The sequence below is a fragment of the Camelus dromedarius genome, chromosome 17 (genome assembly GCF_036321535.1).
Source record: "Camelus dromedarius isolate mCamDro1 chromosome 17, mCamDro1.pat, whole genome shotgun sequence".
In the NCBI taxonomy this organism is placed as follows: Eukaryota; Metazoa; Chordata; class Mammalia; order Artiodactyla; family Camelidae; genus Camelus; species Camelus dromedarius.
In genome coordinates, this window is record NC_087452.1 from 11,650,356 (window position 1) to 11,664,420 (window position 14,065).

The following is a 14,065-nucleotide window of genomic DNA, read 5'->3' on the forward strand; positions in this document are numbered from 1 at the left end:
TAAAATAGGTACCATATCCGTAGCACCATATTATCAATGAAATAAATCCATCTAATTGTCTTTTGGATGCATGTTTGCTCCTAGTTTTGCATACACAAAACAATTTATTTAAAACAGAAAATGAATTATTTCACCCTAAAGGGGAAACGTCTTTTTTGTTTGTTTTAATGTGTCCTACAATTACGTGGCATAATCTCTTTCATTCAGAAAAACCCTTTGGAAATGTATGTTATTATTCAAGCATACTTAAAATTACAGGAGATTTCCTAATTTTTGATACACTATTATTTATCTTTGAAGTACTGCATGTCACAACCTGGCCTCTCTGGCCTAACCAGGAAAATCATCTCTATTCTTAACATTTTCACATCAGATAGGTTCAAGCAAAATGTTAACTTGTCATTATGTTATAACTGGCCGTACAGAAGAAATAGTGCAATCAAGGGGCTTTTATCTCCTAGGTCATTTTCACATTTAGCCATTTTTGTAGAATGAATTTTCTCTCTGTTTTCCTGCACCAAATTTAACCTCATAAAATTCTTTCTGAATACTGTAATCTGTTTTAATTTAAGTCAAATAGGACTAGCGTCACTGCAGTGTACTCAAAGTAATAAAGCTACTGAAATTCCTATTAATAATATGAAAGTTTGCAGAGATTTAGCAAAATAATTATTTCTAAAATAATCTCCTAGAAGGGCTAAGCTAGTGAAACATACGTAACACATTTATTTTAGCATAGCTAACCACAACATACATTTCTACCTTACTAAAATTTATATTGATAAAAAACACCCATTCAAAATCATTGGCTAGACCAGAGCTTTGGTGTAATTTCCTTCTATAAATTGTAATGTTGAGCAGTGTGGCATTTATAAGTTAAGACTGCTGTTGTCTGAATTAGATAGACTCATTGTGTGTATACGTAGAGAGCGTGCTTCTGAAATATTCAGAAATTGCTTAAAAAAAACTGCACATAAAATGAGACTAATCTTATGTTCTCAAAAAAGAGCAGCCTTTAAGCTCATATATTTTCCACATAAGGTTTTAAAATGAAACAACATTACATATTAAAGAGAGAACCAAAGAAGTCTGGGAGGCTTCATCAAGTATTAAAGCTAAGTATCCCAGAAAAAAAACAAAAAGGATCATACATTCTTAGTTCTTGCTTCTTTGAAGAGTTATAATTCGTATATGAAAAATAATGTACTTACTAGGTCAGATGTCTGCTTTCAACAAATACTGAACTTATCTTTAGCACAACTTCAATCCTTGGTGCATTATTTATTTCCTCCTTAGCAGCAGCAGAGATGCAAGACGTTCCAAAGCTCTACTTTCAGATGGTTTTCTTCAACCACAGTCTTTTACATGTCCTGTTACTTGCTTCAGCATCTATGAAACAACGCCATCCTTCACGATAATCAAAACCCTTGAAGCAATCCACATCTGCTTCCTTATACTGACTTTCAAAGCTACTTGCAAAGAAGAAAAAACTCTCTGCTTTGCTTTGTATTTTATTTTAGAAAGTTGCATGGGTTGAATATTCCAACTCCCTTTAACATACCACAGAGCACTAAATGGCAGGAGTCACATTACTGCAGCTCCTTAGATTATAACTGATAAGGTGGGCCTTTCACATTTATACTGGGTTCTGAGGAGCTGATGCTGTACCGGTTTAATAATTAATAATTCATGGAGCCAAATTACAGCCTTAGAAGGAAACAGCCACTTTGACTAGTTCTTTCATAATCCTCTGATTTATGTGTGACAGCAGAGAAGAGTTCTAGGAGAGGTTAAAAAAAAAAAAAGTCCCAGACATAACACTTGAGTTTTTAAAATTAGTACTGTCTTTGCACAAGCTGGGTTTGTTGTGGCATCATGGGAGTTCTACCTCTCTGAGCACAGCCAATTCAAAGAGACAAAAATATCATTTTCAATGAGCATCTGGCTAGTGAGGATGCCCCGGGAGAAGTAAGGGATGCAGGAGGTTGGGGGAGCAGGCAGTAAATTCAATTCGAGGGGCATTTTGGCCCAAAACAGGGGAAGATTTCACCAGCCGTTCCTAAAAAGCGGCCTTTAACAGGATTTCTGAGAAAACATGTCAGGTTCAAATCTATCCTCTTTCTCATCATCCCTCATACCTGAAAACAGAGCGTCTAGAGACACAGTCACCCTGCATGTCCTATGTGTGACTGTGTTTTCTGTGCTTACTCCCTCATGAATACATGGCCATGCACCATCATTCACACAAAGCAGTTTCTTCAATGCCTGGGCTGCCCATAATCTCTAAGGCTTAATAATTAAAAAGGATATTTTTATTAAGGAATAATTTACACACACTCAACTGTACATATCTGGAGTTTAAAGTTCAATCCATCATCCTACCAAGATACAGGATATTTTCGTCACTCCAGAAGTTCTTTTTTCTCAGTCAACATCCTGCCCTCAAAGGAAGTGACTCCTTTCCTGAGAGATTATATTGCCTATTCTGGTGTTCTATACAAATGGAAACAATCAGGACACATTTCTTTGTGTCTGGCATCTTTCATTCATTATGTTTTGAGATTCATTCATGTTACTGCTTTTCATTGCTGAATAGTTTTCCACTGCACGAACATGCCACCATTTGCTTGTATCTTCTTCTGTTGATGGACACCTAGGCTGTTCCCAGTTTTATTTGAGATTATAAATACAGTTCCTATGAACATTCTAAGACAAGGCTCTTTGTAGACATGCTTTCAGTCCTCTTGGATTAATTTCCTTGCATATAAACATAATTGTTAGGTCACAGGGTATATTCATTTTAACTTTTTAACTTTTTATGGAACTGTCAGACTGTTCAAACAGTCCAAAAGAACTGCATCATTTCACATCCACACCTATAATGTATGAAAGTGCTAGCTGTTACCCACCAGCACCAATACATATTGCTGTCAGTCTCCTTCATTTTAGCCATTTAGTGGGTATAGAGTGGTATATCATATAGTCTCAATTTTCATTTCTCCTATAGCTTAAGGTGTTGAATACTTTTTTCATATGCTTATTGGCATAAGGCTCAACCTTCACTCATTGTTAATGAAGCAGGTTTTGAGTTAGTGGTAGGTCAAAAAGAGATCTTCCACATAGGCCCAAGCCACAATGGTTTCTGAAACAATACATCTAATGAAACACTATGTTTCCATTCAGCCAGGCCATCCCCGCCCCCACGATCAGGAATGGCTCATGCTAACATGGAAACCCTAAGACCTATTTCCCATTCTGTACTACTTCTTTTATTCTGGTTTGATGATGCTACGCCTTTTGGTGATGTTTCATTCTCAACATTTAAAAATAATTTCCTTTACTTCTTTCTCTTGCGGTCCCAGGCGATTTGGGATCTCCCAGCTCCGGTGCAGGCATGGCCAAGTCGAAGAACCACACCACACACAACCAGTCCCGAAAATGGCACAGAAATGGCATCAAAAAACCCCAATTACAACGATACGAATATCTTAAGGGGGTAGACCCCAAGTTCCTGAGGAACATGCGCTTTGCCAAGAAGCACAACAAGAAGGGCCTGAAGAAGATGCAGGCCAACAACGCCAAGGCCATGAGTGCAAGTGCTGAGGCTATCAAGGCTCTCATAAAGCCCAAGGAGATCAAGCCCAAGATTCCAAAGGGCAACAGCTGCAAGCTCAGTCGACTTGCCTACATTGCTCACCCCAAGCTCGGGAAACATGCTCATGCCCGCATCGCCAAGGGTCTCAGGCTCTGTCGGCCAGAGGCTAAGGACAAGGCTCAGACCAAGGCCGCAGCTGCAGCTCAGGCTCAGGTTCAGGCTCCCGAAGGCACCCAGGCCCCCAGAAAGGCTCCAGAGTAGAAGCTTTCATCTACTGATGTGAGGATATAAGGACTAGTGTGACCCCTGGGCTGCTGTCTGCATGGGGCTCATGTCTACCTGTGCTGTTTAGACAAATAAACCTGAGGCAGGATCAAAAAAAAAATTTCCTTTGTAGATTAAATGACACTCTTGTTGAAAACTTTCATACCTAAAACTTTAGCTTCTACTAAAGGAGGTTGGACTAGGATAGACTGGTATTTAAGACATCCATAGGTAACCCTGGCCAAAACGTGTCTCTTGATTCTTGCTTTACTTATTTGTAAAGTAAGAGAAATAGCTTTATTTTAGGGTTGTTTTGAGGATTAAAACTGACAATTGGTATGTGACTTATCTAGACTCATTCAGAGCAGCGATGGGAAGGAGATGGTAACAGTTTGACTCCTATACCCAATCTAAAGGTGATCTTTATTCGCACTAATAACTATTTCCTTTCAGTGAGCTAGTGGATTAATGGTGATTCTTTTCTATATTTCATTTGATCTCTTCAGGTATATAATTTATCATCTGCAAGCTTCAACGATGATAATGGTAACACTTAATTATTTATAGTTTATGTTTACACAAAGATCATAGAAAAAGAAGGTAATGTGATTTGAAATGTTCAATATTATTGTACTTTATATAGTCTCAGTAATCAGACCCATATAAGTAAGTGTTTTGATTATTTTATTAAGTACGTATTTGCTAACAGAGTAAATAAACTATTTTCCTCTACCTATGTAAGTACAGTAAAATAAAAAGGAATATAATCCATATAATTCTATGAAAAAACTGTTCCAAGAGGACTGTCTGTTTAGTATTTTCTATACACTAATGGCAGGAGGAAAGAGACCCTCAAGAGTTTGTGGAAAGATAACATATGTTATAGGTTGAAGTGTGCCCCTCTACCAACCAATTCATCTATTGAAGTCCTAACTCCTAGCATCTCAGAATGTGACCTTATTTGGAAACAGAGTTGTTGCAGATATAATTAGTTAAGACAGTGTCACTAGGGTGGGCCTTAATCCAATATGACTGGTGTCCTTATAAAAGGGGAAGTTTGGAGACAGACACGCGTGAAAAAAGTCAATGTGAAAATGAAGGCAGGAATCTGCAAGTCAAGAATTCCGATGACGACAAGCCAACCACCAGAAGGCAGAATAATGGTATGGAAGAGGTTCCCTCATAGCTCTCAGAAGCAGCCAACCCTGCCAACACCTTGATCTAGTCTTTCTAGACTTGAGAAGCGTGAGTCTATAAATTTCCCTGTTTTAAGCCACCCAGTTTGTAGTACTTTGTTACAGCAGCCCTGGTAAACTAACAAATGGGTAAGTCAAGATTTCCAGAAAGAAAGGCTACAGAGAGTCAAGCTCATGAAGACTGTGCATGTATTTATAATCTGATGATAACAGGCATAGTAAGTTGTAAAGCAACACAAGATACTTAATGACTAGGACTTGAAGAACATGAAGGTACATAGTTTCCAAACGAGGTACTGGAAGTGATAAAGGGAGAAAGAGAAGGAGCTAAGTCTCTATCAAATCATCACATCTCTACCAGGATGGAGCTGATTAAGGACTTTGTGAAGAGGCATCCTCACATGGGAACAAAGTGACAACTATTTTCACTTCCTTGATACTAACTTGGCCCTTGACAGTGTAACCAAATGGATGTGGGAAGGCTGAGAAACAGTCTGGTAGAATTCAATTTAGCATCCTGACCTGGGGTCATGGAGCAACATTTTTCTTGGCTGGGCATAACTAGCAGGGTGCAATTTGGAGGAGATTCAGTTCTATTCTGAACTCCATAAGAATTGCCACAATGGCTCTAACATCTTGATTGAATCAAGATGAATAAAAATTCAATCCAACTACTTAATGCTGTTGTCCATACTTGACCCACTGGACCAGCAGACTGAGAACACCTACATAAGGGGTTTTACTTCACTTTTCCTGAAGTGGTGAGTCATCCCAGTTCTTACAATGAGCCCTCATGAGTCACAAGCTCAATAAAAAAGCTAATTACCGAAGTTTTTACGATCAGAAGTTATATTTGATACTCAACTATCAGTTTATGAGAGAAGCAGTTCCAAGCTCAAAATCCTTACTGGGATCATGTAGCTGATCAACACATATAATGTTCTGCAGCCAGTTATCTGTATCTGTGAAGGCATCACATGTAAACATCCTTTATGCTCCATCCTTCATTCACGCATGATAATATCCAACAAAGTAAGGATCAATTTTCTCTGACATATATGTTTTTGGAGGAGCCATGCTGGTAGAGTTTTGAGGTGTGGAACAGGAACTGAAGTTAGAAAGCTGAGTTTGTACTTGGTTTTGCTTCCCTCTTGCTCTGTGACTTTGGCTAGTTATTTTTCTGTGTTCATCATATAACACATGGTGTTTCCATTTTTCTTAGGGTTTGTCAAAGCTTCATCTGTTGAATTTGATAATGACTCTTGGCCATGTAGGGCTGAGATAATACAATTGTAAAAATGGTCATAAAAGGGACTAGCATGGATTTAATCAGGAAACAAGGAGTCAAACAAGCATTTTTTAAAATAAGCACACACTAAATGACTCTAACACACTCTTATTATGTACTACTCTGTTTCACTTTTCTGCTTCAGTAATTTTGGATTGCATGCTGGTTATTATATTTGAAGATATGGAATGTATCCAGCCCCATCAACAAAGGTACTTTTGGGATACTAGCCATTTTATCATGTTAGCATGATGCCCACAGGTAGTATGGCAGGGAAGGTTAATACTGAGGCCATTACAAACTAAACCTGGCCCCTGTATTATAGTCCAGCCATTCAGACCCTGCAAGGAACACCTGATATTAGAATTTTAAGCCAGATAATAACCATTATGAATTCTGCTTTGCAACTTTTATTTTATAACCTAAAAAATGCACTTAAAGAACACTGTATCTTCTGGAAGAAGGAAATGCCTTTTCAGAGTTTATGTTATTTAAAAGGCATTCAAATGAAAGCTTAGGTTTAGCAACTCTCTGAGCAAAATTCCCCAGTGCAAGGAATATATAAAACATAAATTTAGAAATTAATGAGGCTTGATAAAGTCTCAGTTCTATGTCTAGAATTATGTTTTTGTAAAACTATTCTCATTCTACAAATATTAATCTGCATCAAAAAAGTTAGGTGGAAATAAAATTTATGAATCCATTTAGGTTACTCCTAAATCACTAACTGCATGGAGAATATTTAATTCACATGTTTCTCTCAGAGTATGACCCATAAGGTCTTTAGCTGACCTACAATAAATTCAGTAAAATAAATAAAAATCTTAGGTTTTCACATCAGTTAAGTTTATAAACAAGTAGAACATGTGTTTCCTTAAGTATACTTAAGGTTTTTAATTAGGGCATATCAGTATTTGAAATTGCTTTCTAATGATTATTTTGTTCTCTAATGAGATAGAAACTTTGGCTAGATGCATTTTTCTTTTAAGTTTGATAATTTCAGACTTAAAGATGGTTTTAATATTAGTATAAAGAATTACTGTGTGTTCAAATTCCTCAAGATTGGTCAAAATTTAGAATTTTACTACATTTTATCTATCATTTCTATTCTCTTTCTCTCTGTCACACTACAAATACATTCACACATTTTTTTCTTGGATCCACTGACAGCAAGTTGCAGACATAACAATTACTTAACTCCAAATAATTTATTATACATTTCTTAAAAGGAAGGACATTCTCTTACATAATCACAATAAAACTATCAAAATCTGGAAATTAACAATTATATAGTACTATTACCTAGCATAAAGACCGTACCCAAATTTCCCTAATTGTACCAATATTTTTTAGACCGAAAGCTAATCTTAGATCGTATACTCCATACACTTGATGTATCTCTTTAGTCTCAGTTAAAATGGAACAGTTAATTCCTCAGTATTTCTTTGTTTTCCATGTCCTTGAAATTTTGAATAGCATGGATAATTATTTTGTATAATTTGGATTTGTCTGATGTTTCTTCACAATTAGACTCTTCTGTGACTTTTTTTTTTTTGTATTCTCCTCAGTGTAACATATTAAAGGACATGATGCTGAATCACTTGATTACTGATCACATTAACTTTGATCATGTGATTAAGATGGTGAACCAAAGATTTCTCCACTTTAAAGTTTCTATTTATCCCTTCCTGGGCAAAGGGAATATGTCAACCAAGGAAACGGATAAGGCCCATTGTCTTATAGAATGCACATCTTATCAAGGGATGTAGACTATTAAAAAAATGAAAAAGGAAAGAGGGAGGAAAAAAAGGGAAGATAAAGATAGCGAAAGAAGGAGAGGAAGAATGAACAAACGACAGATGAATTCTGGTATCAGTAAGTCATAGCTGAAAATGAGACTAAGGCTCTAGGTTTTAGAACAGGGACAGTTAGGGCAGAGCTGGGGCAAAGTCTCTCAGAGGAGGTAAACATTTCCTCTGTGAACAAAAGAGTGAGAAGGCTCCAGCCCCGTGACCGTCTATCAAGGGGGAAGTGTTTACTGACTGAAACTCAACAGACAGAAATAAGCAGGAGTTAAAATCCGATTGTTTAGACTAACACTGGAAATCAACAACACGTCAATAAAAACTAAAAACTAAATCAGACTGTTTAGGCAGGTTTCCAATCATGTGAAGACTATGCAGGCCATAGCACGGAATTTGGATTTTATTCTGAGAGCAAGCCAAGAATTCGCTTTTGGTAATGAATTGCTGAATGTGGCAAGAGATGGGAGGAGAGGCCAGGATAGGTTCATCTTTGGGCTCCAAGCTTTTCATCCACTGAGAATGTCACTGCACTGGTTGCATGAGAAAACAGTTCTTTTTATTCAATTTTTTATTCATTTTTATATCTAGAAAATTCAATTATGAAAGACAGATTAACTATATGTATGTAGTATATTATGTGATTAATCCCTAGAAATGTTTAAATAAACATATCTATAACTCATCAAAAATATTTCCAGCATTTAAGTCATCATTTTAAGTACCTTTTGCAGAGAGAAAAGACAAATTAACTGGTTTCCAAAAGCATGCATTGTTTAATGTCTTGTATTTTAAAATTTGCTCTACTGACTAAATTTGGAATAAAAGCCTTTGCCAAAGTCCTAATACCACACTTAATTAAGTTGTTACACAGAAATCAAAAAGGATAGACCCTAATTATCGTTCAACCATGTTTTCAGAAATGATGGCACTCTTCTAGAACCCCAGAGTTTGCATGACATGGTGCAATTTTAAAATAAATTTGGTTCACACTTTGGTCTTGGGAAGACCAGCTCTTTGTTTTCCATCTTCTGATGAGACACATACTGCAGGTATAATGGGTGGAACATAAGAAATAATGAAGAATAATGGAACTGTATCCCTTAAAACTAGTACCACAAACCTTGCAGGAAAAAACAGCAGAACAACTCAAGAAAACCTCTGAAAATTGGCTTTTGGGATAAGAAATTGGAAATAGAAATGAAAGTGAAATTCATCCAGTTAGCTACCTTTAGGTTTCTGATAATTAATATTGCTTATAATTAAGTTGTATAATTTTTAAAATATGTCCTTTAAATATTTCTTCTACCTATTAATCATATAATAATGTAGTCAAAGTCCTTTAGTGCTAAAACAACTAAAATGCAAGAGGGTAGTTTATTTATTTATTTATTTTGACATTGTTGTCAAAATAAAACACAGAAATTATATTTTCTTTGATAAAAAATAAATTCACAGTAGGATCAATGGTCTATGCCAATTTTATTTTTAAATGTCCTTCACTTTACTGTTAATAAAGATTTGCCTTGAGAATAGTAGAAATAACTCCAGATTAACGCATATTAAAAGTGATTTGCAAGCAGTCTGTAAAGACATTACTTTCACTGACTAGTAGAACCACAGCCCTTGGTTTATCAACAGACTTTTTAAGAGACAGAGAACAAAATAATGGACTGAGTCACAACTAAGTAATTTTTAAAGATAATAATCATATTCTAAAAACATTTAGTTCATTTAACTTCATATTTATTTAATATAAGGATAGGTTTTATGACTGAATAATTCAAGATGACATGTGAAGTGAACATTTATTTTTTTACTATAAAGAACGTAGTAACAAACATTGGAAGTCACTTTAGAATGTGAGGTTAGCAAGTTCAAAACTCTAAATGCTATTTCCTCCCCTGTAGCTAGCTTTCCTGACATAAAGATGCAAAGCCAGAAGACAGGGAAAAATCAAAAGGTGGGAGTTCTAGATTTGCAGATACTGACTTATAATATACATAAGATAGATAACAACAAATTTATACTGTATAGCACAGGGAACTGTATTCAGTATCTTACAATAACCTGTGGTGAAAAAGAATATGAAAATGAATATATGTTTGTTCCTATATGACTGAAGGATTGTGCTGTACACCAGAAATTGATTTGCTATACTTCAAAAGCAAAAGGGAGATACTTATGGGTTTATTACATAAGTTGTATCCTCCTTCACCAGCCATCAGTAAATAGGTCGTCTTTAAGTGAAACGCTCAGTTGCAGCTATGTCTGATCTCAACTTCTTATGGTAATTACCTCCTATGTCCAAAGTAATTTTTGAATTATCAATTTATCTTTACCCTATCCATGCCTTTTAGTCATAACCCCCTTAAATAATAAGAAAAGCTTCCTTTTTGTTTCTAAAGAGGAAAATATGCCCTTCGCCATTAATTTCTTTAGCTAACAGCTACAAACAGAAATATCGTTGCAATTTTCATACATCCCCTTAGAAATGTTTTAGCTTCAAGCATTCAAAATATTTACTGTTCCCCCTTACAGAAGCATTTCTAAAAATTATTGCTAAAAATGCAAACATATTTTCCAACAAATATTTTAAATGTAAAGTAAACATACTTCACAAATAATAAAGTAATTCCAAGAAACCAAACTATTATATAGTACTCTGGGATCTTGCTGGTTAGATGAACTGGCCCCAGATGGTGAAAGCATTCTTTACTGTCTGAAGTGCTCACAGTAAAATAGTCTCACAGAAAAAACTAGGAATTGTACATTTCGATGTTACAAACTTACCACCTGGCCACTCTGCTGCCACTGCACAAAGGCTGAGCAGACAGCAGTGTGATTTGGGGGAAAATAAGAAAAACAATCCAGTCAAGAAGAAAGCAGAGATTTAATTAAATACACATTTGTTCTTCCCTTCCAGGGACCATGCTGGGCAATGAGGTAGGAAGATGAATAGTACATCAGGGCCCTTCCGTGAGGAATTCGTGGTCATATAATGGCACAAATATATGAACAAGTGTGTTGTGACAGGACACTGAATAAATATGTGACACCTATAGTAACATGTAATCACTGTGACATGGAGGTGGGGTGATATCTCTCTTTTGAATGTTAGGAGGTTTCTCAGAAGCGGTAGCTCAGCCCACATGTGTTTGTTCCACGTGTAAAATACTGATGGAGCATTGCTGTTGGTTGCATTGTGTCTCCCCCCAAAAGAGATGTCCACTTCTAAATCCCTGGTGCCTGCGAATGCGACCTATTTAGAAATAAGGTCTTTGCAGACATAATCAAGTTAAGAAGAGGTCATTAGGATGAGCCATCATCCACTATGGGCAGCACCCTTGTAAGAAGAAGAGAGTTAGGACAGACAGGCAGGCAGACACAGGGGGAATCTGGTCTACTGAAGACGGAGGCAGAGATTGGAGCTCTGCTCCCACCACCCACTGAATGGCTGGGGCTACCAGAACTAGGAAGAGGCAGGGAAGGGTCGTGTCCCAGGGGCTTCAGAAAGGACACGGTTCTGCCAACACCTTGCTTTTGGAATTCTGGTCTCCCAACTGTGAGAGAACAGACTCCTGTTGTTTAAGCATTCATGGTGTGGTGCTTCGGTCACAATAGCCCTAGGAAACTCACACAAGCGCACAGCACATGCCAGGAACATTACTCAGGAAGTGAGAGTGAAAAGAACGAAGATTCTGCCCTCAAGATGCTAACAGGTTGTCCTGGGCAAGGAGAATAATATAAACAAAACACAAAATTATGAACAAGTATGGTTAACTGGAGAGTTGTAAGTGATTGGGTATTAGTATTTTTTTTTAAAAGTAGGATGATAAGGCTGGAGAGGAAGACAGGGACAATTCATAGAATCTCTTCTACATCATTGTGAAGAATTTGGGATTTATCCTGTTAACAACAGTATGATCTATAGTTTCACTCAGGGAAACAGTGATATGCTTAGACTTTCAGTAGGTCACACTGATAACAGCAAGATAATCAGTTTATTCTGAGCAATATCAGAAGAAGAGACACCAGTTTGGAAGCTACAGTAACTGGCCAAGCCAGAGACGAAATGAGGATCTAAGTGGAGGTGGTGGGAGCAACCATGACTTCCAAGTCAGACTGATTTCAAACCTACAGCAATGCAGAAGAGGTTAGGAGGAATTAATTTTCTTTTTAAATTTTTTTAGATTTTCATTGAAGGCAATGTGCTAATAAAAACATTAACAAAAAAACTCTCAAAAATAGGTAAAAAATAAAATTTAGTCCTTCTATTTAGAAACCAATAATGTAGAGATGACAGAGGCACACACATTTGCAAATACGCTGAGTCATTCCCGCCATCAGGGCCAGAGAGAAATCCGTCTGAGGTTGCTGCGTGAGCCGGGGGGCTGACGACAAGGCAGATGTGAGCGTCCTAGCTGAGTCTCACAGCGAAGCAAGAGACTTCACAAAGGGACTGCCACTCAATCATGATTCATCTGGGCAGGTGCCTTTTGCCCTGATTTAGGGTTTGTTTTCTGACTTATCATTTCCTAATCTACTGTGTTTTTAAAAGCCATTAAAATAAACATCATAAATGTGTCTCTCCCTGGTATTCTGACACGAAATCTAAACAGTTAGAAAATGCCTCTTGCTTTCTCCTCTCAATTTAATCTAACAGATAGAGTTAGGTGCTCTGAGTAATTATGCGGCTTTGGAAGAGGCAAGACAAGAACCTGGATGCCAAGTACATCACTGCTGGACTAGAGCAAGAGGACTCGGGGCTCATAGTGCTTACCCTCCAATTGCTCAGAATTCCTCAATGTAAATACCATCAGTCGGTACACAAGCCTGAGGCCTATGTTCAGGCCCACCTTGTTCAATAATGACACTAACAATAATGATGGGGACTGATGTTTACTGAGCCCTTATCATATGCCAGGCTTCATGCTATAAAGTCAATGCACTCTCTTACTGGATCTACCCAACACACCAACAAAGCAGGCTCTAGTCTTATTCTCATTCAATTGATAAGGAAGCCAATTAAGGATCTGAATGCAGTTTTAATCATTAAGCTATTACAGTCAACCCAGGGTATCAAATGGACATAATAAGTCTGTGTGCATGTGTATATTCAGATATTGAAAGCACACATACGTCGTGGTGGGGGGAGAAAAAAAATTTATGGGCTCTTGACAAGATTTTGCAGGATTAAAATTCAAATCCAGCTCCATCCCTGTTGCGTTACTTGGGATCATTTACCTAATCCCTGCAGGGCTCAGAATGTAACATGGGGAAAATAAATAGTATGTGTTTTGAAGGGTTATGAGAGGATTAAAGCAGTTACTCTATGAAACTGCATGGAAAGCACTAGGTAGCTAATTGTCATGATCATTTTCTTCATCATCATCATCATCATCATCATCATCATCATCATCATCATCATCATCATCATCATCATCATCACCGTAAGTGGTCATTCATTACTGCAGATATTCCAACAAGAGTAGGACAAATACACAGCAGGGATATTATAAAAAGGATCCACATGCTGGATAGGAAACTGGATAAGATCATCATTATCCTGTGAGTTAGGATCTGGGATCACCCAAGTCTGGGAAATGCTACACCATATATTCCCTTCTTGCAATTTCAAAATTAATGTCAGGTTTATCTGTGGAGTATTTCAATGGTCAATGAAGCTATTTATCTCCTTTTAACCTAGAATTTCTCAGGTCTGTCAGATTATACTATCCTTCTTGGACTTTATACTTGAGTACAACTCACAACATTGGTGTTATTTAATACATATTATGTAAAATGCCTAAACTGGAGGCAAAGCAAAACATTCCTTATTTTTGGTTGTCATTCAGCAGTAATTCAAAATCATATAGCAATCACTTAAATGAGCAGACCAGAGGTGCAAGATAAGCCT

General features: G+C 37.0%; 2 protein-coding genes across 7 annotated transcripts in view; one reads left to right on the forward strand and one right to left on the reverse strand.

Moving 5' to 3' along the window:
* The window catches only part of LOC105093180 (contactin-4), an 813,469-nt gene that overhangs the window by 553,014 nt on the left and 246,390 nt on the right, over nt 1-14,065 (reverse strand). The window contains exon 1 of one of the 6 annotated variants that reach the window (XM_064496306.1): nt 1,212-3,366. The exons of the other annotated variants lie outside the window; for them this stretch is intronic. The gene's annotated coding sequence lies outside the window, so the exon portion shown is untranslated. Of the gene's footprint in view, nt 1-1,211; nt 3,367-14,065 lie in introns of those variants that run through there. 6 annotated transcript variants of the gene reach the window in all.
* Nucleotides 3,395-3,856, forward strand: LOC105093181 (large ribosomal subunit protein eL29-like). The gene has a single exon (XM_064496307.1). The coding sequence runs from the start codon at nt 3,395-3,397 to the stop codon at nt 3,854-3,856; it is 462 nt and encodes a 153-aa protein (XP_064352377.1).

What these genes read in the sequence shown, in the direction of transcription:
- LOC105093181 (XM_064496307.1), top strand. Translation starts at nt 3,395, where the DNA reads ATGGCCAAGTCGAAGAACCACACCACACACAACCAGTCCCGAAAATGG.